General features: G+C 47.3%; 2 protein-coding genes across 5 annotated transcripts; both read left to right on the forward strand.

Moving 5' to 3' along the window:
• The first annotated feature begins 351 nt into the window (after positions 1-351).
• Positions 352-16,737, forward strand: stag3 (STAG3 cohesin complex component). 2 transcript variants are annotated; one of them, XM_084700948.1, is made up of 32 exons: positions 352-512; positions 775-882; positions 997-1,102; positions 1,774-2,013; positions 2,688-2,784; positions 3,412-3,488; positions 4,452-4,656; positions 4,974-5,125; positions 5,399-5,596; positions 5,932-6,030; positions 6,419-6,498; positions 6,981-7,088; positions 7,260-7,359; positions 7,543-7,657; positions 8,286-8,389; positions 8,508-8,600; positions 8,750-8,842; positions 9,172-9,372; positions 9,579-9,646; positions 9,758-9,845; positions 10,004-10,084; positions 10,894-10,986; positions 11,684-11,852; positions 12,163-12,296; positions 13,151-13,252; positions 13,534-13,667; positions 13,813-13,932; positions 14,254-14,411; positions 14,621-14,786; positions 14,979-15,053; positions 15,293-15,395; positions 16,246-16,737. In XM_084700948.1, the coding sequence occupies exons 2-32, from the start codon at positions 851-853 to the stop codon at positions 16,288-16,290; spliced, it is 3,636 nt and encodes a 1,211-aa protein (XP_084557074.1). In that variant the 5' UTR covers positions 352-512; positions 775-850; the 3' UTR covers positions 16,291-16,737. The 2 variants fall into 2 exon arrangements, with proteins under 2 accessions (XP_084557074.1, XP_084557075.1); XM_084700949.1 differs by having other exon boundaries at positions 15,308-15,395.
• Positions 16,738-16,981: 244 nt separating this feature from the next.
• On the forward strand, positions 16,982-20,948 carry LOC146302071 (uncharacterized). 3 transcript variants are annotated; one of them, XM_084698964.1, is made up of 9 exons: positions 17,372-17,402; positions 18,534-18,604; positions 18,946-19,072; positions 19,792-19,953; positions 20,055-20,107; positions 20,212-20,268; positions 20,511-20,576; positions 20,688-20,807; positions 20,886-20,948. In XM_084698964.1, the coding sequence occupies exons 3-9, from the start codon at positions 18,979-18,981 to the stop codon at positions 20,916-20,918; spliced, it is 585 nt and encodes a 194-aa protein (XP_084555090.1). In that variant the 5' UTR covers positions 17,372-17,402; positions 18,534-18,604; positions 18,946-18,978; the 3' UTR covers positions 20,919-20,948. The 3 variants fall into 3 exon arrangements, with proteins under 3 accessions (XP_084555088.1, XP_084555090.1, XP_084555089.1); XM_084698962.1 differs by lacking the exon at positions 18,946-19,072 and having other exon boundaries at positions 16,982-17,402; XM_084698963.1 differs by lacking the exons at positions 17,372-17,402; positions 18,534-18,604 and having other exon boundaries at positions 18,629-19,072.
• Positions 20,949-22,203: the final 1,255 nt, after the last annotated feature.

A 22,203-nucleotide genomic window follows, 5' to 3' on the forward strand; every position in this document is an offset into this window, starting at 1 on the left:
AATATGAGATACGACATAGGACTATTTAAGTCTTCTACAGCCATTCCAACCTTTTCCAAAGTAATTGCGCCTCAATTCACACGTTTACGGGAGCCAAACAGTTTGCATTCACGGCTAAATGTATTTGAGCAATCAAAGACAGTGTCCATGATCCAGCAGTATTAAAATAGGCTATTTTGATATTTATTCATTTGTAAAAAAAAAAAAATCATTGGCGGCCCACCGGTATTACCCAAGACCGCGGCCAACAGTTTGTGAATCGCTGGTCTAGTAGGCTATATCCGTCATACTCAGAATAGATCTGGCTTTGTCGACATAAACCTCGAATAAAGGGATTCATATTTTGCTACCGTGCGGAAGTCTAAGACCTGGCCAATCACATTTTTGTCTTCTATCCAATCCTCTTGCTGAAAGACTGTGGCGCGAAACTATCGCAAGACTATTCTTTCAAGTTCGTGTGGTTGAAGAAATTAAACGAATAAAAGAAGATAAAACAAGTCATTCATTCTTAGGTATGACATGTTTGTTAGAATTTTGCTAGCTTTGTTAAGAATACCACGGGACAAAATGTATTGTTAGAAAACATTAGGGTGAGAAATTTAGACTGGCTTATCATTAGCATCAACCAACATCCTTGAGGAATTGTAAAGTTGTCCCTCAAGTCAAGAATTACTTTTTCCAATTTACTTGACCAGTCTAGCAGAGCAAAAACTGCCTAAGACACCCCTCTTGAAAATGTGTCATTCATTATCTTGTTTCCTTGATTCTTCACAGCGAGACTAGTCAACAATTACGTTAGCACTAGCTAGCTAGCAATCCGATTGTTAACCCTGAGCGCCATCGCGTCATCATGGCTCAGTCGGATGAATTAAGTCAAGCCAGGTAAGGTCAACTAAGCTTCGAATGATCTGTTACATCTTATTGGTTGTGTGGATCTTTTTGTAAACGCTATAATGTCAATTCTAAGATAACGATTTTCTTGCATTTTTTTTGCAGTTCTGAGGAGACATTCGACATGTCCGATTCAGACAGTGATTTTGAGGTCGAATTCAGATCCACGAAGGAGAGAAAACGGAATGTCACCAACGCTCACGGACCTGTGGTCAGTACAGGGCTCACAATTAACTTTTTTTCCCCTCACTGTCAGAGTACTGTCCCGTGCAAAATGAGACGTCCCAAACTGAACTTGTCATTTTGACATGGGTCTAGGTTATTTGCAACACTATTTAAGTAATCCATACAGGCGTGGGGCTCAAATCAATGTCTGAATTTCAATGTGAACACATACACAATTTTTCTTGCCTGTTTCATGGTGTAGCTGTAGCCCAACCAAGCCATACCCTGCCACCGCCCATGTGCGTAGTAGCGTTAGCTCTATGTCATGCGCATCCTCATACTTGAAAGTGGTTGAACAGCCAAGCATGGGGACCACATGGCTAATGTAACTGCCAAAAAGAGGAGGAAGAAGAAACGCCTTGGGTGTGTAGCTGGATAGATCCCTGTCACACGCTGAATAATTCATTAAGTCTCAGCTGTGTATTGTATACATAAGTAATAATAACAACCAAGATTATTATTATTATTATTTATTTTTTTACCAGCAATAGCCTAACATAATCCTTTGAGTATTTGTCCCACCTAGATATTTCACCCCATCTGGCAGTACCGCAAGTCATCTAGACTATTTACATTTTGACAAGTTCAGTAGGCTGCAATAATTTACTGTGAATCCCTTCAATAAATTGTCATTGTATCTACTATTTCAACCCTCAGCCACCCAAGAGACCCAGGCGCAAAGCTGCGTCCCAGCCCAGCTCCAGATCTGGCACCAGCCTGAGCCCCACCCCTCCAGCCTCCTCCCCCCATCCCCAGACTCCCTCCCATGGGACCCCCAGGCCAGTCTCCCCCAAACCAGTCTCCCCTAGGCGAGAGAGGCGAGGCAACAAGGACAGACAGTTCATCAGTGCAGGGGACATGTATGAAGCCATACGCTCTGGAAAGACTGCCGTGGTGGTGAGTGGAAGGATGGGGGTGGAGGGGGGCTCGGGGCAGGGGGAGGGCCAGGGAGAGAGAGGGGTGGATGAGTAATGAGGGGGAAACAAGCCCTTTAAAGTCGACAATGGTAGCCATTATCATGCGCTGTCACCAACTGACTGATCTGACCCCACACAGGCCCTTTGATGCAGAGAGGATAGAAAGTTGCCATTGGGTCACGCGGTCAATGATTGACAGCACGCGTCCTCCCACCCATTGTGTGTTAGGTGGCCGTTTTTTTTGGTGTCAGAGTGCGCGTGTGTGTGTGAGAAGGGGGGGTGGTGAAGGAGGGAATGCGGTGCAATAAAAGATTAATGCCCTGAAAAAGTAACAGGCAGTAATAAAAAAAAAAAAGTGTTTCATTCAGTACAGTAGGCAGTGACATCACAATACAGAATGCATCTCTTGACCCCTCAGCCTATGAGTAGCTGTTGTCCAGGTTTGTGATGTTAACAGATAGAAACTGAATACTCTTAATCAGGTATTCTAATGAGTGGATGTGGACAACGACAACAATAGTTTTGGTGGACGATTGTTCGTATGAGATGACGATTACAGGACAAAGGTTTAGAAAGATGTAACTGATCCACATATCAATAACAGTGCCACGAATGCTGCTTCTTCATTGGTTGCCGTTCCCTGTCAATCATCAGACGGTGGTGGACGAGTGGCTGGACGGCTACAAGCACGACCGAGAGGCGGGACTCCTGGTGCTCATTAACTTTGTGGTTCAGTGCTGCGGATGCAAAGGTCAGAGGTCGAAAGGGTGTCTGGAATTGAGAGGGCTGGAGGGAGATTGGGTTCAAAGTTCAGAGGATTATCTCTTAACCAGATTCTAGAATGGGTATTGATCGGCACTCTTATATTGATCTTTTGGCATGCTAACCATGCAGGGCCTGGAGTCAGAACCTGCCTTTCTCAGCTCTGGTTCTCGGACTCGCAGCCCTGCTTGTTTGACATGTTTCCCTCTTCCAAGCACACTTGATTCAAATGAAGGGGTCTTTATTAAGGTTCTGCAGAGCTTGATGACAACCCAGTCACTTGAACCAGGTGTGTAGGAGCAGGGAAAACGAACAAGCAGGGCAGCTGGGCCTGAAGACCAGTGTTGAGAGACAGTGACAGTTTACATTTACATTTAGTCATTTAGCAGACGCTCTTATCCAGAGCGACTTACAGTAAGTACAGGGACATTCTCCCCCGAGGCAAGTAGGGTGAAGTGCCTTGCCCAAGGACACAATGTCATTTGTCATGGCCGGGAATCAAACTGGCAACCTTCAGATTACTAGCCCGATTCCCCTAACCGCTACCGGACTCTCCAGTTAAATTACTTCTGGGCTTTCTTCTTGGATTCACGAATGAACCGTTCTTCAATCCCAGGTGTGGTGAGCAGAGAGATGTTTGACAACATGCGGAACGCAGAGATCATCAGCACCCTGACTAAGGAGTTTAACGAGGTGAGGCAGCATCACACTCCTGAAACTGAAAGGTTGTTTAAAAGGGGGGAAAAAAAACAACTCTTCAGTGGCCTTAAATACGAGAAGCACCAAATACTACCGGTTGCTTCTATCAGGCAGATACAACGTGGCACACTCTTGTTTTTGATGTGTGTGTGTGTGTGTATATGTGTGTGTGTGTGTGTGTGTGTGTGTGTGTATATGTGTGAGTGTGTGTGTGAGTGTATATGTGTGTGTGTGTGTGTGTGTGTGTGTGTATATGTGTGAGTGTGCTTCCAATCATGAGAACGTCTGATCTAAGAAGCAACACACTCTAATTCCCTTCGTTTGGCTTCCCCAGCTCTGAACATGCAGTCAGCGCCGTGCGCTGGTGTCGAGAGAGAGAGAGAGATAGAGGCTCTTCAGCTTCTCAAGTTTATAATGAGCGAAGACACCAACTGACGTGTTAGGGAAATGCTTCTCCTTCATTAGACAGATCTTCCCCTTGCATTTACTCAGCCAAGCTAAATAACATGTTTGTCGTCAATTAGTCAGGCTGTTTCTAGCTGGCTTCTGGTTTTGTAGAGAAGGCATTTCAACATTTTCTACGTTTAGAATCATAAACATTTTTCTTTAAGTTACTATAATGCCCCTTCCCCCCAATAAGTACTCCTATCTGCTCACAGTATCAACTGACACTCCTAAACCAAATACTTGGTCCTTGTGTCCACCTCTATCAAATACCTATCAATTTCTCCGGTCTATCCACCATACAATCAAACCTGTCCAGGTATCTACTCCTTGACGTAAACACAGTTTGTGTGGACAGGTCCACCTGTGTCTATAGGGTACAGGTAACGCTCAGTGTGACTGCAGGTCAATAGGTTGCAGACTCAAACCTCTTCCCTTCCTCGAACCTTCACTTTAGATCAAGGCATGTGTTCATATAAACATGATCAATATTTCCACGTATGTGTCGTACAGGAGTCTGTGAACTACCCTCTGTGCACCCCTGGCCCCCAGTGGAAGGGCTTCAAGGCGGGGCTGTGTGAGTTCTTCAGGGTGCTGGTGCGCTCCTGCCAGAACAGCCTGCTCTACGACGACTACCTCCTCTCCTCCCTGCTGGCTCTGCTCACCGGCCTGTCCGACTCGCAGGTCCGAGCCTTCAGACACACCAGCACCCTGGTCGGTGAGTCACTCAGGTCCAGAGGGGAAAGATGGACGTGTGTGTGTGTGTGTGTGTGTGTGTGTGTGTGTGTGTGTGTGTGTGCGTGTGTGCGTGTGTGCGTGTGTGCGTGTGTGCGCGCGTGTGTGCGCGTGTGTGCGCGTGCGCGCGTAGGGTAGGTGAAGATAAACGGTTTGGGCAAAATTGTATGATTTTCTATGGTGGCGTATATGTATGTAAACATATGCATGCTACATGTGTACCGCGGTAGGATACTATCTGTTCAAGGCATTTTGACTGGAGCTTGTCATGCTAAAGCGTGTCTCCCGTCCTGGTCACAGCCATGAAGCTGATGACGGCGCTGGTGGAGGTGGCGGTGACGGTGTTTGCCCAGGTGAAGACCACGCAGAGACGCTACGACGTGGAGACGAGCAAGAGACCAGAGGACAGAGCCCTGGGGAGGCTGGAGGAGCTGCAGGCCAACATCAGCCAGGTCTGGTACACACACACACACACACTCACACTCACTCACACTCACTCACTCACTCACTCACGGTACGTTGATAAACCCACTCTCTGACAAACACGCACTCGCATGGATACATGCATTTACGCTTCCTGTGTGTGTGCACATGGCCACGTGATGTGTGTGCGTTTATGCGGTCTGTGTTTATGCGGTCTGTGTGTGCACATGCACGTGTGTGTGTTTATGCACGTGTGTGTGTTATGCGGTGTGTGTTTATGCGGTGTGTGTGTGTGCGCCCAGCTGCTTGAGCACCAGGAGGAGCTGTCCTCCATGATGAACGCAGTGTTCCGGGGGGTGTTTGTGCACCGCTACAGAGACCTGGTGCCCGAGGTGCGGGCTGCCTGCATCACAGAGATGGGGGAGTGGCTGAAGGAGAACCCCACTGTCTTCCTGAACGACGGATACCTCAAGTACATGGGCTGGACCCTGCACGACAAGGTGGACACACACACACACCGTACAGCGTACAGGCTCAGTCAGCATGGGGAAACACTGACTAAATGTCAACGACTTTCATATCTACATTTACATTTAGTCATTTAGCAGACTTACAGTAAGTACAGGGACATTCCCCCCCGAGGCAAGTAGGGTGAAGTGCCATGCCCAAGGACACAACGTCATTTGGCACTGACTCCTCTAAGACAAAGACAGAGCTGTCTATCTAGCAATGCTTCATGTTCTTTAACATCTTCGAGGGGCAATATTGTGTTGATCTGTAGTGTATGTGTGTGTGTGTGTGTGTGTTCCTGTGTGTGTGTGTGTGTGTCCCACAGCAAGGTCTGGTGCGTCTGCGGTGTGTGCGTGCCTTGAAGGGTCTGTACCAGGAGAAGGACTTCATTGGACGCCTGGAGCTGTTCACCAGCAGGTTCAAAGTAGGACTCCCATCTGAGGGGACCTCTCTCACCCTGCTCTCTCTCTCTCTCTCTTTGTGTCTGCTTCATTTGTCTCCAGGCTCGCTCTCTCCTCCTCTGAAGACAGCTCTGTCTTTGTCTGTCTGTCTAGAATCATTTCAGTCTCTGTCCTTGTGTCTGTCGTGGCTTCTGTCTCAGACAAGGTTGTTTGTGTGAGTTTAGCTCAGTCTGGTTGCATGTTTATCTAACTAGAAAGGGTGGCTAATAATCTCCTGTCAAACACATGAAAAACTGGCTTCACACAGAACTCTAAGCCTCTCATGTTGCATGAGATAAGTGTGTTTATGCTTTGGCTTAGCTTCCTCCCTTCTGTTTGTTTATTTGTGTGCGCGCGTGTGTGTGTGCGCAGGAGAGGATGCTGAGCATGGTTCTAGACAAGGAGCCAGACGTAGCAGTGGAAACCGTCCAGCTGCTGTTGCTCATCCAACAGTGAGTGTGTGTGTGTGTGTGTGTGTGTGTGTGCTCAGTTGTCTGCTTGTGTGAGGCTTGTCTCAAGGCTTTTGCAGACCAAGTCCAGATAATTTGTGCAAAGAATTTGGAGGTTGATGGATGAATCCAAAGCCTGCTGTGAATTCTTCCACACCAGGTCCCTCACTGAGGTACTGTGACGATGCCTGATAAAAAACAACCTTCTGAGCAGTTTAGATTTTCGCTAATTTTGAATACAATATTCAAATTGTTAGCTTTCAATGATTTAAGGGGTCATTAAAAGTCACAAAGTAGGCATAATTCGTTTATTCGTGTTGTTTCTGCAATGCCCTCCATAGTTTTTTTTTTGTCAACATGCTTGGACTACTCTGTGTGTGTGTGTGTGTGTGTGTGTGTGTGTGTGTGTGTGTGTGTGTGTGTGTGTGTGTGTGTGTGTGTGTGTGTGTGTGTGTGTGTGTGTGTGTGTGTGTGTGTGTGTGCAGGATGACAGAGGAGGGCCTCTCTGAGGAGGAGAGCAGCAGTGTGTATCCTCTGGTGTTTGCAGCACACAGAGGCCTGGCCTCAATGGCTGGAGCTTTCCTCTACCACAAGTACGTCCAACCCCCCTCCCTCCAACCCCCCTCCCTCCAACCCTCATCCCTCCTCCCTCCAACCCTCATCCCTCCAACCCTCCTCCCTCCAACCCTCTGTCTCCTCCAGCTCACGTTGGAAACCAGTTCCTTATTGTGTGTATGTGTGTGTGTGTGTGTGTGTGGTGTCAGGCTGTGCAGTGTGATGGCCAGGGATAATGAGGATCAGGATATGGGAGCTCGAAGGGCTGCGTTTCTCCACATCCTGGTGTGCTTCTACACCCAGAGTGAGGTAAACCCTCTCATACACTCTCTCTCTCGCTCTCTCTCGCTCTCTCTCGCTCTCTCTCTCATACACTCTCTCTCTCTCATACACACTCTCTCCCTCTCTCTCTCATACTCTCTCTCTCTCGCTCTCATACTCACTTTCTCACCCCGCCCTTCTCTCTGTCCCTCTCCCCCTTGTCTCTGTCAGTTCCATGAGCACGGGGCCTACCTGGTGGACAGCCTGTGGGCCGTGGCAGGTTCAGAGCTGAGAGACTGGGAGACCATGACATCACTGCTGCTGCAGGAGACAGAGCCTGGCCAGGGTAGAACCACACACACACACACACACATAGAGAGAGACACACACATAGAGAGAGACACACACGTAGAGAGAGACACACACGTAGAGAGAGACACACACGTAGAGAGAGACACACACGTAGAGAGAGACACACACATAGAGAAAGAGACACAGAGAGAGAGAGAGACACACACATAGAGAGAGAGAGACACACAGAGAGAGACACACACACAGAGAGAGAGACACACACATAGAGAGAGACACACATAGAGAGAGACACACACACACACAGATAGACACACACATAGAGAGAGACACACACACAGAGAGAGAGACACACATAGAGAGAGAGACACACATAGAGAGAGAGACACACATAGAGAGAGAGACACACAGAGAGAGAGACACACACACATAGAGAGAGACACACACATAGAGAGAGAGACACACCTCAGAGTTGTCATGTGTTCAATGCTCTTTCTGCTCCATAGCTTTCTTTTGCCTCATGTCTTCTACCCATCCTCTTTCCTGTAGCCCACCATTTCTTTTATTTCTCTCAATTTATACTGTGCTTCTCCGCCTCCCCTGTTCTCCTGTCCTCCTCCCCTCTTCTCCTGTCTTCTCTCCTGTCCTCCTCCTCGTCTCCCCAGGTCCGAGTGACGAGGAGGAGGGGGCGTTGATAGAGCTGATGATGTGTGCCATGAGGCAGGCTGCAGAGGTGTACCCCCCTGTGGGGAGAGCCCAGGGCAAGAAGGTGATCCAGCAGCCCACAGCATGCTCTCACTGCAGGGCAGGGATTACACATGAGACCTTCTACATGGCTGCACAGTCTCATCTGTGTGTGTGTCTGTTTCTGTGTGTGTGTCTCTAAGGTCCTCAGCATGAAGGATAAGAAGACCCAGGCTCAAGACAGGAGGCGCATCACGGCCCACTTCATCCCTCTGCTTCCCCAGCTCCTGGCTAAGGTGCTGAACCAGCCAGGGTGACCCAGCCAGGGTGACCCTCCCTGCTGCTGGCCCACAACCACACAGGCCATGGGGACACACACAGTAGTAGGTACCACTGAGGTAGTATGCAGGGTGGATGATACCAAGTGTCCTCCGCTCTCGTCCAGTTCTCTGCAGACGTGGAGAAGGTGACCAGCCTGCTGAAAGCACCGCTCTACTTTGACCTGGAGACCTACAGCAGCACCAGCAGACTGGAGAAGGTAGGGGAGGAGGGAGAAAGTAAGAGAGGAGGAGGAGGAGGGGGGGGGGGATTTACATTTAGTCATTTAGCAGACGTTTTTATCCAGAACGACTTACAGTAAGTACAGGGACATTCCCCCCGAGGCAAGTAGGATGAAGTGCCTTGCCCAAGGACACAACGTCATTTGGCACGGCGGGGAATCAATCCGGCAACCTTCTGATTTCTAGCCCGAGGGAGAGAGAGAGAGGGGGAGGAGGAAAGTGGACGATAGGGGGAGAGAATGGAGGATGAGGGTATAGGGAGGGATGAGAGGGATGTCTCTCACCCCCCTCCCCCTCTGTGTGTCAGTGTCTGGACGTGCTGCTGGTGCAGGTGTGGGCCGTGGTGGAGAAGCACACACATGGGGGTGTGCTGGAGGCGTGTGCCCGCGTGACCTGCGCCCTCTCCTCCCCCCGCTACACCTTCTCCTCCCGGGCGGACCTGGCTCTCAGCCAGCTGCTGGACGGACTCACGGACAGATTCAGCTCCCACCTCAACGACCTGCTGCAGGTGAACACATGCGCACACACACACAGACCTGGCCACACACTCATACCTAGACACACACACACAGACCTAGACAGACAGACACACACACCTACTTGCACTTACGTAGACACACATCCACACACCAAGACACCCAACCAGATGTGTTACCCTGGACCTGCATAATCCAGCAGACACATTGGTTGAACTCCTCTCCTGTGTGGTGTCAGGGGACTGCTGATGAAGATGATGTGTACAGTGCAGCCAACACCCTGAAGAGGATTGCAGCCTTCAGCTGGTACCGCGTGTGTGTGTGTGTGTGTCTGTCTAGGTGTGTGTGTGTGTGTGTGTGTGTGTGTGTGGCCGGTTCAGAGAGAGCCTGATACAACAGGGTGCGGATGTTTTCCAGTGCCAAGGACCTGACAGGCTGGAAGCTGTTTGAGCCCTGCTTCAAACTCCTGAAGAGCGGAACAGAGTCCAGAGATATGGACAAAGAGGTCCGAATCTCTTTGTTTCTCTCTGTTTCTCTCTGTTTCTCTCTGTTTCTCTCTGTTTCTCTCGCTCTCTCTCTCTCTCTCTCTCTCTCTCTCTCTCTCTCTCTCTCTCTAGTGTGATTCGAGACATTCCTGACTGAATTGTTTCCGTGTCGTTTCAGCTCATGGTACCTGCTCTGAAGTGTGCAGCCTTTCACCTGCTCTGGGAGAGACAGAAGGTGTCCTGCTCCACTCCCTCTGAGGTGATCTTCCTCTCTCTCCCTCTGTCTGTCAGTCTCTCGGTCTCTCTCGGTCTCTGTCTCTCTCACCTCTCTTTCTCACCATCTCTCCCTCCCTCTCTCTTTTACCATCCCTCCCTCTCAGCATCTCTCCGTCTCTGTCTCTCTCCGTCTCTCTCGGTCTCTGTCTCTCTCTCTCTCACCATCTCTCCCTCCCTCTCTCTTTCACCATCTCTCCCTCCCTCTCTCTCTCACCATCTCTCCCTCCCTCTCAGCATATCTCTCTCTCTCACACAGGAAGACACTGCCCCTCTGCCAAATACACACAGTTCATCCTGTCAGCGTGTCTCTGCCAGCCTACCTTATTTATACACCCAAGGTGCACCGTGTCCCAGCAGGGCTCTGGTCGATCTCCTCCCCACCACGGCACTGAGGCTGTCTCATTTACCCGCCCACCAGCTGTGTGGACAGCAGGCAATTAACACCGCAATCTGCTCAACTGATCCAGAGCCCACACGCGCGCACACGAAGAGTCAAAGCAAATTAGGAATACTCAAACATGGGGTGTGTGTGTGTTTACCCAAGCTAGATTCCCCTCTTACAAGACAACGAGCAGAAAGACCCTACCCAATCACATGATGCGATTCCGACGTCTTTCCCTGTCTCTTTAAATGTCATCCGGTCTCCATCTGCTGTTATTCCTCCTGTTTTTACTCTGTGTCACATTCACACACACTCACACATGCACACACGGTAATAACATATGCTAATAATCTGTCTCTCACACACTCTCTCACACACACACACACACACACACTCTCACACTCTTGCAGGTGGAGTTGAAGCAGCTGAGGAAGGAGTTTCGCTCGTTCTGTGTGGTGTGTCAGAGCTGTCTGTCTGTGGCCCATGCAGAGATCAGGGACCAGGTTAGAGAACACACATACCAGTCAAGTCTTACACTACTCATATGGCCTGGATGAGTTACCCAGCACATAGACGCTGAGTTTGTAGAGACAGGGACTGTCTGGTGTGCTCGATCCTGGATTGGAGAGCTGCTTTGGTACAACGGCAAGTTATAAACTCCTAACTCCAAGACCCCCCACTTCAATGTGAGGTTTTTAAACACTTCTGTCCTCGATCCGCCTAGCAGCCCAGATGTTGCTAGGTTAGACATAGGTGAGCCCGATGAAGAGGGTGATCAGAGCCCCACGAAAGCATGTTCATGAAGTGTGTGTGTGAGTCGTTTGAGCTGCTGTGTGTGTGTGTGTGTGTGTGTGTGTGTCCTAGTCGTTTGAGCTGCTGTGTGTGTGTGTGTGTGTCCTAGTCGTTTGAGCTGCTGTGTGTGTGTGTGTCCTAGTCGTTTGAGCTGCTGTGTGTGTGTGTGTGTGTGTGTGTGTGTGTGTGTGTGTGTGTGTGTGTGTGTGTCCTAGTCGTTTGAGCTGCTGTGTGTGTGTGTGTGTGTGTGTCCTAGTCGTTTGAGCTGCTGTGTGTGTGTGTGTGTGTGTCCTAGTCGTTTGAGCTGCTGTGTGTGTGTGTGTGTGTGTCCTAGTCGTTTGAGCTGCTGTGTGTGTGTCCTAGTCGTTTGAGCTGCTGTGTGTGTGTGTGTGTGTGTGTGTGTCCTAGTCGTTTGAGCTGCTGTGTGACCTGCTGCTGCTGTTCGGGCTGGGCTCTGTGAGGTCTCAGCCCGCCTTGCACTGCCTGGCTCTCCCTCCCTGTGACCCGCTCCGCTCTGAGATGGCTGCCTTCCTCCTGGACCACGTCTTCACTGAGCCCGACGACCATGAACTGGCAGGTAGGTCATCATAACAGGCCTACCATCATAACAGTCCTACCTCTATCAGGAAGGGGATCATAACAGTCCTACCTCTATCAGGAAGGTATCATAACAGTCCTACCATCATAACAGTCCTACCATCATAAAGGTCCTACCATCATAACGGTCCTACCATCATAACAGTCCTACCTCTATCAGGAAGGTGATCATAACAGTCCTACGTCTATCAGGAAGGTGATCATAACAGTATCCCTGTTATATTTATTATGTATCAGTGAGAAACGTCTGTCACAGATGACGGGTTGTTCTGCTCTTCGTCCGTCCTCAGGTGAGGAGGAGGCTGAGGTCAGGATATCCACGCTGCAGCGCAGGAGGAACCAGCTGGCGGGCTACTGTAAGCTGGTCATCTACGGAGTGCTGGACCTCAGTGCAGCCACTGACATCTTCAGACACTACAGCAAGGTAGGGGAGGGAGGGAGAGAGGATGAGTCAGATGCAGAGAGAGGGGGGGGGGGGGGGGGAGGACATCGAAGAGAAACGGGGGCGGAGGAGATGTGGACAGAGCCTGTGAAAAGGGACGGATGGAGGGAGTTTATAGAATCAGTCAGAGAGGAGAGAGTGGGTGTGGAGAGACCGCAGAGGAAGTTAGTGTTACTGTAGACAGATAGACAGGCACGTAGACAAACTAGGCTGTACTGTAGACAGGCACGTAGACAAACTAGGCTGTACTATAGACAGGCAGGCAGACAGGGCTGTACTGTAGACAGGCAGACAGACAGACAGGGCTGTACTGTAGACAGGCAGGCAGACAGACAGGACTGTACTGTAGACAGGCAGGCAGACAGGGCTGTACTGTAGACAGGCAGGCAGACAGGGCTGTACTGTAGACAGGCAGACAGACAGGGCTGTACTGCAGACAGGCAGGCAAGTAGACATACAGGGCTGTACTGTAGACAGGCAGGGCTGTACTACAGACAGACAGACAGACAGACAGACAGACAGACAGACAGACAGACAGACAGACAGACAGACAGACAGACAGACAGACAGACAGACAGACAGACAGACAGACAGACAGACAGAGCTGCAATGTAGGCAGGTAGGTAGACATACAGGGCTGTACTGTAGGCAGACAGACAGACAGACAGACAGGCAGGGCTGTACTGTAGACAGACACACAAGCAGGCAGGTAGGTAGGTAGACATACAGGGCTGTATTGCAGACAGACAGACAGGCAGGCAGGGCTGTACTGTAGACAGACAGACATACAGGAATGTACTATATGCAAAGATGAGGATGACTGTGTTTGTTTCTAGTTCTACAAAGACTATGGTGACATCATCAAGGAGACGCTGTGTAAGACCAGGATGATCAGTCCGGTACAGAGCGCCAGGACGCTGTGTCTGAGCCTGCAGCAGGTGTGTGGGAACCCAGCCCCCTCTGCTCCACTGTCTGATACACACCTGCCATTTATACGTGTGCTCAGGTTTGCCTGTTTAGAAACAGCAGACCTTATAGAAAGGAAATGGTAGAGATTGGGCTAATCTAGGGTTGAAAGATTGTACAGGTCTGTGTTTTGAAAGGTTTGACACCAGATTTTGACAGGCATTTGCTGGCAGCTAGGTTCTCTGAACCGTGTGTGTGTGTGTCTGCATGTGTGTGTATGTGTCTTCACGTGTGTGTGTGTGTGTGTACTCAGATGTTCACAGTGCAGGTGTCTGAGGAGCAGGGAGCTCGTGACCTGGGGGAGATCAGAGATCTGGCCCGGCGTCTGGCCATGAGCTTCGGCATAGACCTGCAGCGCGTACGCAGCCCCTTGCTGGCCCTGCACACGTACGCAGCCCCGCCTCTCCTCCTCCACCCTCCCCTTCACCATCCTGCTTGTTTGGTTTCACACCTGTCTTGAAATACCAGGTCTCTGGACGATAGGGTGGGCTTTCCTCCCCTGAAGGCATGCTGTGTTGTGTGGTTGTCTTAGCGACGGGATCCGGTTTGCGTTCCGGGAGGCGGAGAATGGGGACGCGCCCCCTAACCTGGCGTTCCTGGAGATCCTCAGCGAGTTCAGCTTCAAGCTCCTCCGTCAGGACCGCGTCCAGCTGTGAGACACCACCACCATCATCAGCATCGTCACACATTCCTAACTGCCGTCTCGTTCTGAATCTCGCCAACACTTTCTCGTTACATTTACATTTCAGTCAATTAGCAGACGCTTTAGCAGGTACCTTTTATCCAAAGCATGAATCCATTGTTCTCTCTGTCTCTCTCCCTTTCTCTCCCTCTGTCTGTCTCTCTCTGTCTGTCTCTCTCCCTCTCTCTCTGTCTGTCTCTCTCCCTCTGTCTGTCTCTATCTCTCTCTTTGTCTGCCTCTATCTCCCTCTCTGTCTCTCTCTCCCTCTCTCTCTGTCTCTATCTCTCTCAGGTTGGCGTTCCTGAAGGGTGAGTGTGGCTCTGCTGCCCCCTCCTGGCCGGCTGTGAAAATGTACCGTCGCTCCCTGCAGCCTGGCTCCTCCAGGAGCGCTGAGGGCCCGTCCCCCCACAGCACGCCTGTGGCCAAGCGCAGACGACCCTCCCCCCCTGGTGACCACACACACACACACACACTGAGGCCCTCACATCGCCTCACACACCTCTCACAGGGCGATGAAGGCCACATCTGGGGAGGGGGTAAACATTTACTTACATAGATCCAGATGGATAGAAAGATCGATCAATCGATCACACCCTAGTGCAGGTCGCAGGTTCTTGGGTGTTTTGGTGACAGCTGAGCTGACCTCTGACCCCTCTAGGCACGGTGTCCAGTGTGAGTGAGGGGGCGTGGCCGGAGAGCAGCGGTGTGAGGGGCAACCTGCCCGGCCCCACCCTCACCTCCACCCTGGAGAAGCAGCCCCCTGCCCACACCAGCTACGCGGCCAGTACCGTCTCCGAGCCAGAATCAGACGACTTCACTGAGGGGTAAAAAAGAATTGACTTTATTTGTATTCTGTATGTATGTTAAAAAAAATCAGTGGTTCAAACGATTTAGGAAACACACGGGTCAAAACACTAAGATATCACACTGTAGTTTCATTTGTAGATGAAGTATACAAATGCATAATGCAAAGTAAATTAAACATCACTACAAAACATAGTGTGCTGTGTTTCCAGGTCAGTGATGCGCAGGGTGGAACCTAACAGACGAGCCCAGCCCAGCCCCTCTGAGCTGGACTCCCATCTCACACTGTAAGACAAACACACACTCACTGCTGTTGAACAATGAGTTCATATGGAACATTCTCACACTGCCTGCAGTTGTCAACTAACGAGTTGATCAAATTGCAGTTGTAAAATAAGTAGCACTGTGTCCAAGCAACAGTTTATCTGCAAAGCAAAAGGTAGTTTATGTTAATGTTAATAGACACCTCAGGCCTAGATGTTTCCCGCGCCAATTTGAAAGTGTGCTTTGAGTTTGAGGAGGACAGTGCTGTGTGTCTCAGACTCACCCTGATCGAGGAAGATGAGCAGGAGGCTGATATAGACGAGTTTGAGAGCGATGATTCTGACAGCGAGACGGCTGTCACACTGGTATGTTACACTACCCACTCACAGTGTGCTCTGCCAGGAATGACTATGCCACATGAATACATAACACAGTATTCAATTCAATCTACTTTTTTGATTCATTATTGTGTTGAATTGCATTGTCCTGGGGCATGTTCCATAAAGTGAGTTTATCGAATACTTTCCCTGACATAAGCCTGTCTTATTTGGTAAACTTGCTTTATGGAAGAAGCCCCTGGGCTTGTTAATAACCTCCAGTCCATCTAACTTTAGTACATCTCCGTATTTACCTGTATTTATTATCAGTTGTTATTATCAGTGACCTATGCACTTTGTAAAGCTCTCTCTTAGAAGTTTCTTTGTATAAAAGCGTCTGCTAAATGAATAAATGTAATGTAAATGTATTTGTTCAGGGATAATTCCTTATTATATCATCAAAAAAATCTCATGCAGTGACATCATCCACCCAGGTTGGTGACACCCTGTTACTGTGGGACACGGGTGGGGGGAAAATGATTCACATTTGAATCGCGATTCAGTCAGCTAGCTATTCAGAACAATTCATCTTATTTTATGTATGTGTGTGTATATATATATATATATATATATATATATATATATATATATATATATATATATATATATATATATATATATATATATATATATATATATATATATATATATATATATATATATATATATATATAATTTTTATTTTTTTATCTCAGAATAATCGGTAATCGAATCGTGACCCTAAGAATCGATTTGAATCGTGACCCTAAGAATCGATTTGAATCGTGAGGTACCAAAAGGTTCCCACCCCTAGTCTCACCACTGTCCTCTGTCCCGTTTGTATTTCTCTTTTCTCCAGCCCTCGACTCGACGCTCCACGAGTTACCTAGAGGATCTGTTCTAGTGGGACGGTGCTGCAGGCTGGTGAGGAGGCTCTGGGGCCTGTACCATACAGCAAGCTCACCCGATACACCACGCTTATGTCAGGGAAAGTAACTGATATAAGCCTGGCTTATTCAGTAAACCTGCTGTATGGAAGAGGCCCCAGACTTGCCCTGTGCATGATGCATGGGTGGGTAGCTCCAACATGATGTACTTGGATTAACTTGGTTTGTGAGGAAAGGTTTGGTACACGGGCCTGAAGAGGCTGCAATGATCAAATACTCATGTTTTACAGTTTGTTTGTTTGTGTTTTGATAAATGTTTGGGGTATATATATGATCTAGTCTTAAGCTCGAACTGTTTATCGATTGTTTGATAATATAGGCTATGCAGGGTTTTTTTCTGTTATTGTGACTTTGTATGTCCACTAAAATAAAACACGCTTTATTCACAGCCGTTTTATCTCTTTTTTTTTTTTACTGTTTATGACTTCAAGAAGCAAAGTCCTTGATGGATTTGATATTAGGTTACAGAGTTCACTTCTGTCCTTGTCCTGCAGGGAAATTCGGTTTCCAGCAAAGCACAGATAAACAATGACAGAACACACAACAGCACAACAATAAAATCTATAAAAAGTATTATGTATAGAATTTGCTAACAAAGTTATAGGTGCTAACTGTGAGCAAAAGAAAAAAACTTTGCCTACGAGTTCCCTTTAACGTCACATTTGGGATTTAAGCGAAGAGCATAGAGCACCTTGTGGTGGCCAGCCTGTACTACAAAGCAAGTTCAACATGAGCCCGTGATTTATTTTCGTCAGCTGGCTTCAGTAAGCCTAACAACCGCAATTGCGCATAAGCAGGGTCATGACGGTGGTTGTTAACTTGTTAAATCATTCCCGGTTTTCTCAATGTAGCGACAAGCGCGGTAACATAAAATAGACGGTGTTAGCAACGTATGACCAGTCGAAAACATGGACAAGTCTAGAGCAGCCTACTTCACTGAAGAAGAGAAATCGATCATCTTAAACAAATATGAAGAGTTTAAACACATAATACAGGAAAAAAGCTACACAGCTGCTGCTGCCAGAAAAAGAAAGGACATCTGGCAAAAAATAACCGACTGCGTGAATGCGTAAGTTAAATAGGCTTCTCAATATCATTCAATGGGGGTGTTTCAGAAAGCGAGTTTAGTGAAAACTTAGGCTAGTTAACTCAGAGTTGATGGAAACTGGGTTTACGGTTTCAATGAACCAGTTCATCGTTTCTCTGAGTCTGTTACTAGGGCAACAGACTCCGTGAAGCTAACCTGCTCGCTAGCAGGTTTTATTAGACTAACCCCGAGTTTATCCTGCTCTTCAACTGAAACCTGAATGAGTCAGTCAGACATGGCGCGTCTTTTTCTCGAGCAGCTAGTTGATTTTGAAGCACAAATACTCCGCAGAAATCTCAGTCGGTAGAGGGTGATCAGACCTCGATTTGATGCTATAATTCCCTGATGAATATATTTATGAGCGATAGCTCTACCGTTTATTCTGCTCAATCATTTACCTGAACAATAGCCTATTCTTAGCCTTAATAGGCTATGACACAACATGCTCTCACACGAACATGGAACCTACAATATGCTAGCCTAATCCTTTTTTACCCATCACTTCTCAAAGGCAATGCCGTTGGCCATTTCTTCAGCCTGATGGCGGTGGTGGGGGACCTGTTCTCCCTGCCTAAACCTTTTCTCCAATAGTAGGCCCTATTGGCTAAAAAGGCCTACTGGCTGGAAAATTGTGATTGGCCCCTCTCAATACCAAATCTCACTCCAAGGTTTTTGGAAAAGTTGGCAGCCCTGAAATCACTTTCTTTTGCTGCTACTATGGTGGCCCATTGCTTAAGAATATATATATACATTATTAGCCTCAATATCGGTTCATATTTGGCAAAATCAGTCATTCTAAATCCACTGGGGAGAAATTGTCGGTTCGAGTCTTTTGTTCTCCTCTGGCCATGATAAATAGCCTAGTGTTATTTGTGTTACGTTGACCAGAGCTTTTTATATCCTCGTGCGCAAGCTTAACTCAGGGTTAATTAGACTCCAAGTTGACTGAACTCATTTTTCCCACTTGTTCTGCAACCGTCAACTAAGTTTGACAGGTCAAGTGCTCAACTCAGAGTACTTAAACCCTGCTTTTGAAATACAATATAGTTTTCCATCCTATTAATCAGATATATTCTTATCGCGTATGAGACCATTTTCCCCTTGTTGTTTCAGCTGCAACCATGGCAGTGTGAAAAGATCCTGGGAGCAAATAAAGCATAAACACAAAAACATAATTCAAACCGGTAAGTAGGCGTAAACTACTTTCAAATGTTATGGTCATGAAGTTACATGGCTACATGTACGCTACATGTAGGGATGGGAATCGAGAACCGGTTCTTGTTTAGAAACTGTTCCCGAAAACATTGATAAATGGCTGATGTGAACCGATTCATTGAAACGTCAGCCAAATTCTTTAACAATTCTGCAAACGGTTCTGTGTGCCGTTGCTCATGCGCAAACGCATTTTAAAGTTTATTCAGACTAATCAGCAGCTAACATGGCAACTAGGAAGAAGCGTTCTAAAGTTTGGTTGTATTTCACAAGACAAAATGATAATAACACCACTTGTAACGTGTGTAAGAAGGCTATTTCGTCGAAGGGAGGAAATACAACAAATATGAAGAAGCATTTGAACACACAGCATGGAAAGAAATTACTGGAATGTAATGTGTTCGATGCATGCAGCAGCGCGTCATCTCTAACTATACAAGGTAGAGCTAAACTCCTCAAAAGTGATCACAACCATTTGTCACTGTGTGAAGCAATTTGCCTTTATTGTGTGTATTCACATTAGGTTATCTTCTGTCCCGTCTTAAAGCATACATTTTAGCTCTGGTGTTACAAGCCAGCTGGTTTTCAAACCTACTGGTTTCCCAGCTGTGCGTTCATCTATTAGTCTGTCTCTTATCACCAGATTCGTCCCAAATTCACAAACTGGTGATTTTCCAGTCGGATCTCATTTTTGAAGCGGTAAAAAATAAAAGTATATGCTACGTGCGCACTACACTGCCATTCACAACAAAATAAATGGAGACAAAATAAAAATTTTGCAGACTCGCATGAAGTGGGATTGGATCGCACTCCAGCAAAAAACGTAATAAATCAAATGCCATTGCCTTACACTGCGAGCTATTCTAGCACATAGATTGTCTTCAAATCAGTTACGTACTTATTAATCACCTTGGCCTTCAGGTAACATCATGATTTGGCATCTTGATTTGGCTTTAATATGTTTGTGAATTTGTGACGAATCTGGTGATAGAGGCAGACTGATAGGTGAACGCACAGCTGGGAAACCAGTAGGTTTGAAAATTGGAATCATTAAAATCATATCAATTCTCATCCCTACATGGCTAGTGCTTTAATATGTCTTTGTTTTAGGAGGATATTTTATGCTAGAACAATTAAATGGGTTTTAAATTGCTTGCAGCAAACAGGAAAGAGGCAGGGAAGACTGCAGGGGCCCCTCGTCCACAGGACTTACCTCCTGCTGAGGAGCTGGGCCTCTCCAATATTCAGGGTGGCCCCTTAACGGAATGGGGCATATCCCCAGACACAAATGGCAGCTCCCCAACAGGAATATTTGTGAAAGGTACGTTTCAATAAGGCGTTGTTAACTGATACTGGGTTGCAAATTCAAAGTTACTGTATCGTTATTGTGAGAGTAGTCAAATGCATCTACTTTCTCTCCAGTTGAAGGAGAATCCTTGTTGTTGTTGTCACCACCCCCGCTGCTGCATACAAAGGTAACAGACTAGCCAGTCGTGTATACTCTGGCATGGAATATGTGGTTGCTGATTGTGGATGGATTAGACCACACATTATACATTACACTGCATTGTTTTCTCAGGTGGAGGTCCTACATGACAAGGAGGCGCTGTCGACATGCTCAGAGAGAACTTCGGGGGTGACTACACTTTCATGTTTTATCCCGTTTTAAACGGGCCCATCTTAAAACAGATAATGGGTGTGAACACTGTCTGGTCTGGAATTGTTTTCTTGCTATTGGTGGTTTGGTGGTATAGTATGTAATGGTGGTATAGTACTATGTAATGGTGGTATAGTATGCACATGAGACATGGCTTCCTCAAGTTTTCTCCATACAAAAATTAATTAAATGCGTCCATTGCTTTTACGTTAATTTTGCAGGAAGAGGGAAATCTTCCTCCCCCCGAGTTTATTGCCTCCACTTCTAGGCCAAGCGGATCACCTGGGGTAAACTATTAACCTTAAGTTAAACAGGTCAAAATAACATTTGCATCTTTCAAGTGAGCCTTGCAAAGGTACAATGCTTATATGTTAAAGAAACAGTGTAATTTGTTTCAGGTTGGAACAGACAGTGTGAGGACCCTGTACAAAAGATCCTTAGAGCTGGATATAGAGTACAAAAAACTCAAAATTAGAAAAATTCAGCTTGAGGTGGAGAAACTAGAGCATGAAAAGAAGGTATTCCAGTAACTGAATTGTATTCCTCACCCAAGGTAGGTAACAATTAAACTCAAATGTATTTCTTTTTGTTCCTAGGAAAGGGAGAAGAAAATGAAACCCCCAGAATGAAAAATAAAATGTAAAAAAAAACAAGTGGAGAAAAGTTGTGGTATTTGTGTTGTGTATGAGGGGAAAACATTGTGTGAGTCCTGCCAGTAGGGTGGTCCAGGGGTCCAAACAGGGATGGTCTCAGAACAGCCTCCCTAATGATCTGGGAGCAGGGACAGGTACTGGCTATTGGCATTCACTGCTTCAAGTCAGCCAGCTGCATCCGGCTGTCGGCTCCACTGGCGCTGCATGAAGTCGGACACACCTATTGTTGATAGCCCCAATAGCCAGAGGTGCCGTATAGGGGGGAAATGTTAGGACAATTCCAATGGCCCCTGACTGACAGGGGCCCCAACAAATTGAAAAACGAATAGAAATGATCAACTTTTTAATTTTATTGTGGGGCCCAGAATTCCTGCCAAAAGCCCCTTCAAATATCTGTGCATGTCCCTTTCTGGGAGTCATGGACTGCAGGCCACTTTGACCTCAATGCTGGTGACCATGTGTAACAGACGTGGTATTGCAAGTTCCGTCAGAGGTATACAGGCCACTGTCCGCTCCCACCGGGAGTTAAACTCACCACCTCTGACTTCCCAAGCGCCACCACTACCAACTACGCCAACGAAAAGCTGCCCTCGCTGACGCGGGTGGCCTTTTACATACTTGAGGAGTGAATTTCACCACACACCAGCTACACATGCACTGATGGTCACAAGTCATCTGCAGAAGCATGTGAGGATAGGGATATTTCCACAAGATAACAATAAAGTACATGTGTATTTTAAAGGACTCCATGGAGGACATCAATCCAACTATTCTGTGTGAATATATGTGCAAAAAAGGAAAGCCATTTATCAATGTCTATCCAGGCAATGTGCCAGTATGAAAGAAAATATGATTTATCCTTTACTTGAATGTTGATGCTGTGGAATAGTAGGCGGTGCTTTATAAATCTTGATATGTCATCTCAAACATTGCCTGCTCCGGAGCAGGTGGTGTTCGGCATAACAGATCAAGACGTAGAAAAGTATCGCCTACTGACCAAGTCTAGGTAAATGTAGGCGATTTTGTAATGATATCTGTCCCACACTACCTGAGATCTAATGCCCCACTTCCGCCAAATCTAACCTCTAGTTAATCTGCTCGAGGTGGTTCGAAACGGTCTGTGGAACACCAAACTAATTGTTAAAATCCAGTCACAACGTTTCGCGCCAGTGATGACGAGAGGTAAACTAGTTTGTTGAATCACGTGATTCTTCTTTCGCCGGAGTTTTCCCGCCACAGCACAACAACGTCTGTGGCATAT

The sequence above is a fragment of the Hypomesus nipponensis genome, chromosome 1 (assembly GCF_054491055.1).
Source record: "Hypomesus nipponensis isolate SF chromosome 1, ASM5449105v1, whole genome shotgun sequence".
Classification (NCBI taxonomy): Eukaryota; Metazoa; Chordata; class Actinopteri; order Osmeriformes; family Osmeridae; genus Hypomesus; species Hypomesus nipponensis.

What these genes read in the sequence shown, in the direction of transcription:
- stag3 (XM_084700948.1), top strand. Translation starts at nt 851, where the DNA reads ATGGCTCAGTCGGATGAATTAAGTCAAGCCAG. An exon ending in TCTTCAGACACTACAGCAAG is followed by an intron (nt 12,297 to 13,150) that starts GTAGGGGAGGGA and finishes GTTTGTTTCTAG; the next exon opens with TTCTACAAAGACTATGGTGA. An exon ending in TCAGACGACTTCACTGAGGG is followed by an intron (nt 14,787 to 14,978) that starts GTAAAAAAGAAT and finishes CTGTGTTTCCAG; the next exon opens with GTCAGTGATGCGCAGGGTGG.
- LOC146302071 (XM_084698962.1), top strand. Translation starts at nt 17,242, where the DNA reads ATGGACAAGTCTAGAGCAGCCTACTTCACTGAAGAAGAGAAATCGATC. An exon ending in CAAAAACATAATTCAAACCG is followed by an intron (nt 18,605 to 19,791) that starts GTAAGTAGGCGT and finishes AATTGCTTGCAG; the next exon opens with CAAACAGGAAAGAGGCAGGG. An exon ending in AACTAGAGCATGAAAAGAAG is followed by an intron (nt 20,808 to 20,885) that starts GTATTCCAGTAA and finishes TTTTGTTCCTAG; the next exon opens with GAAAGGGAGAAGAAAATGAA.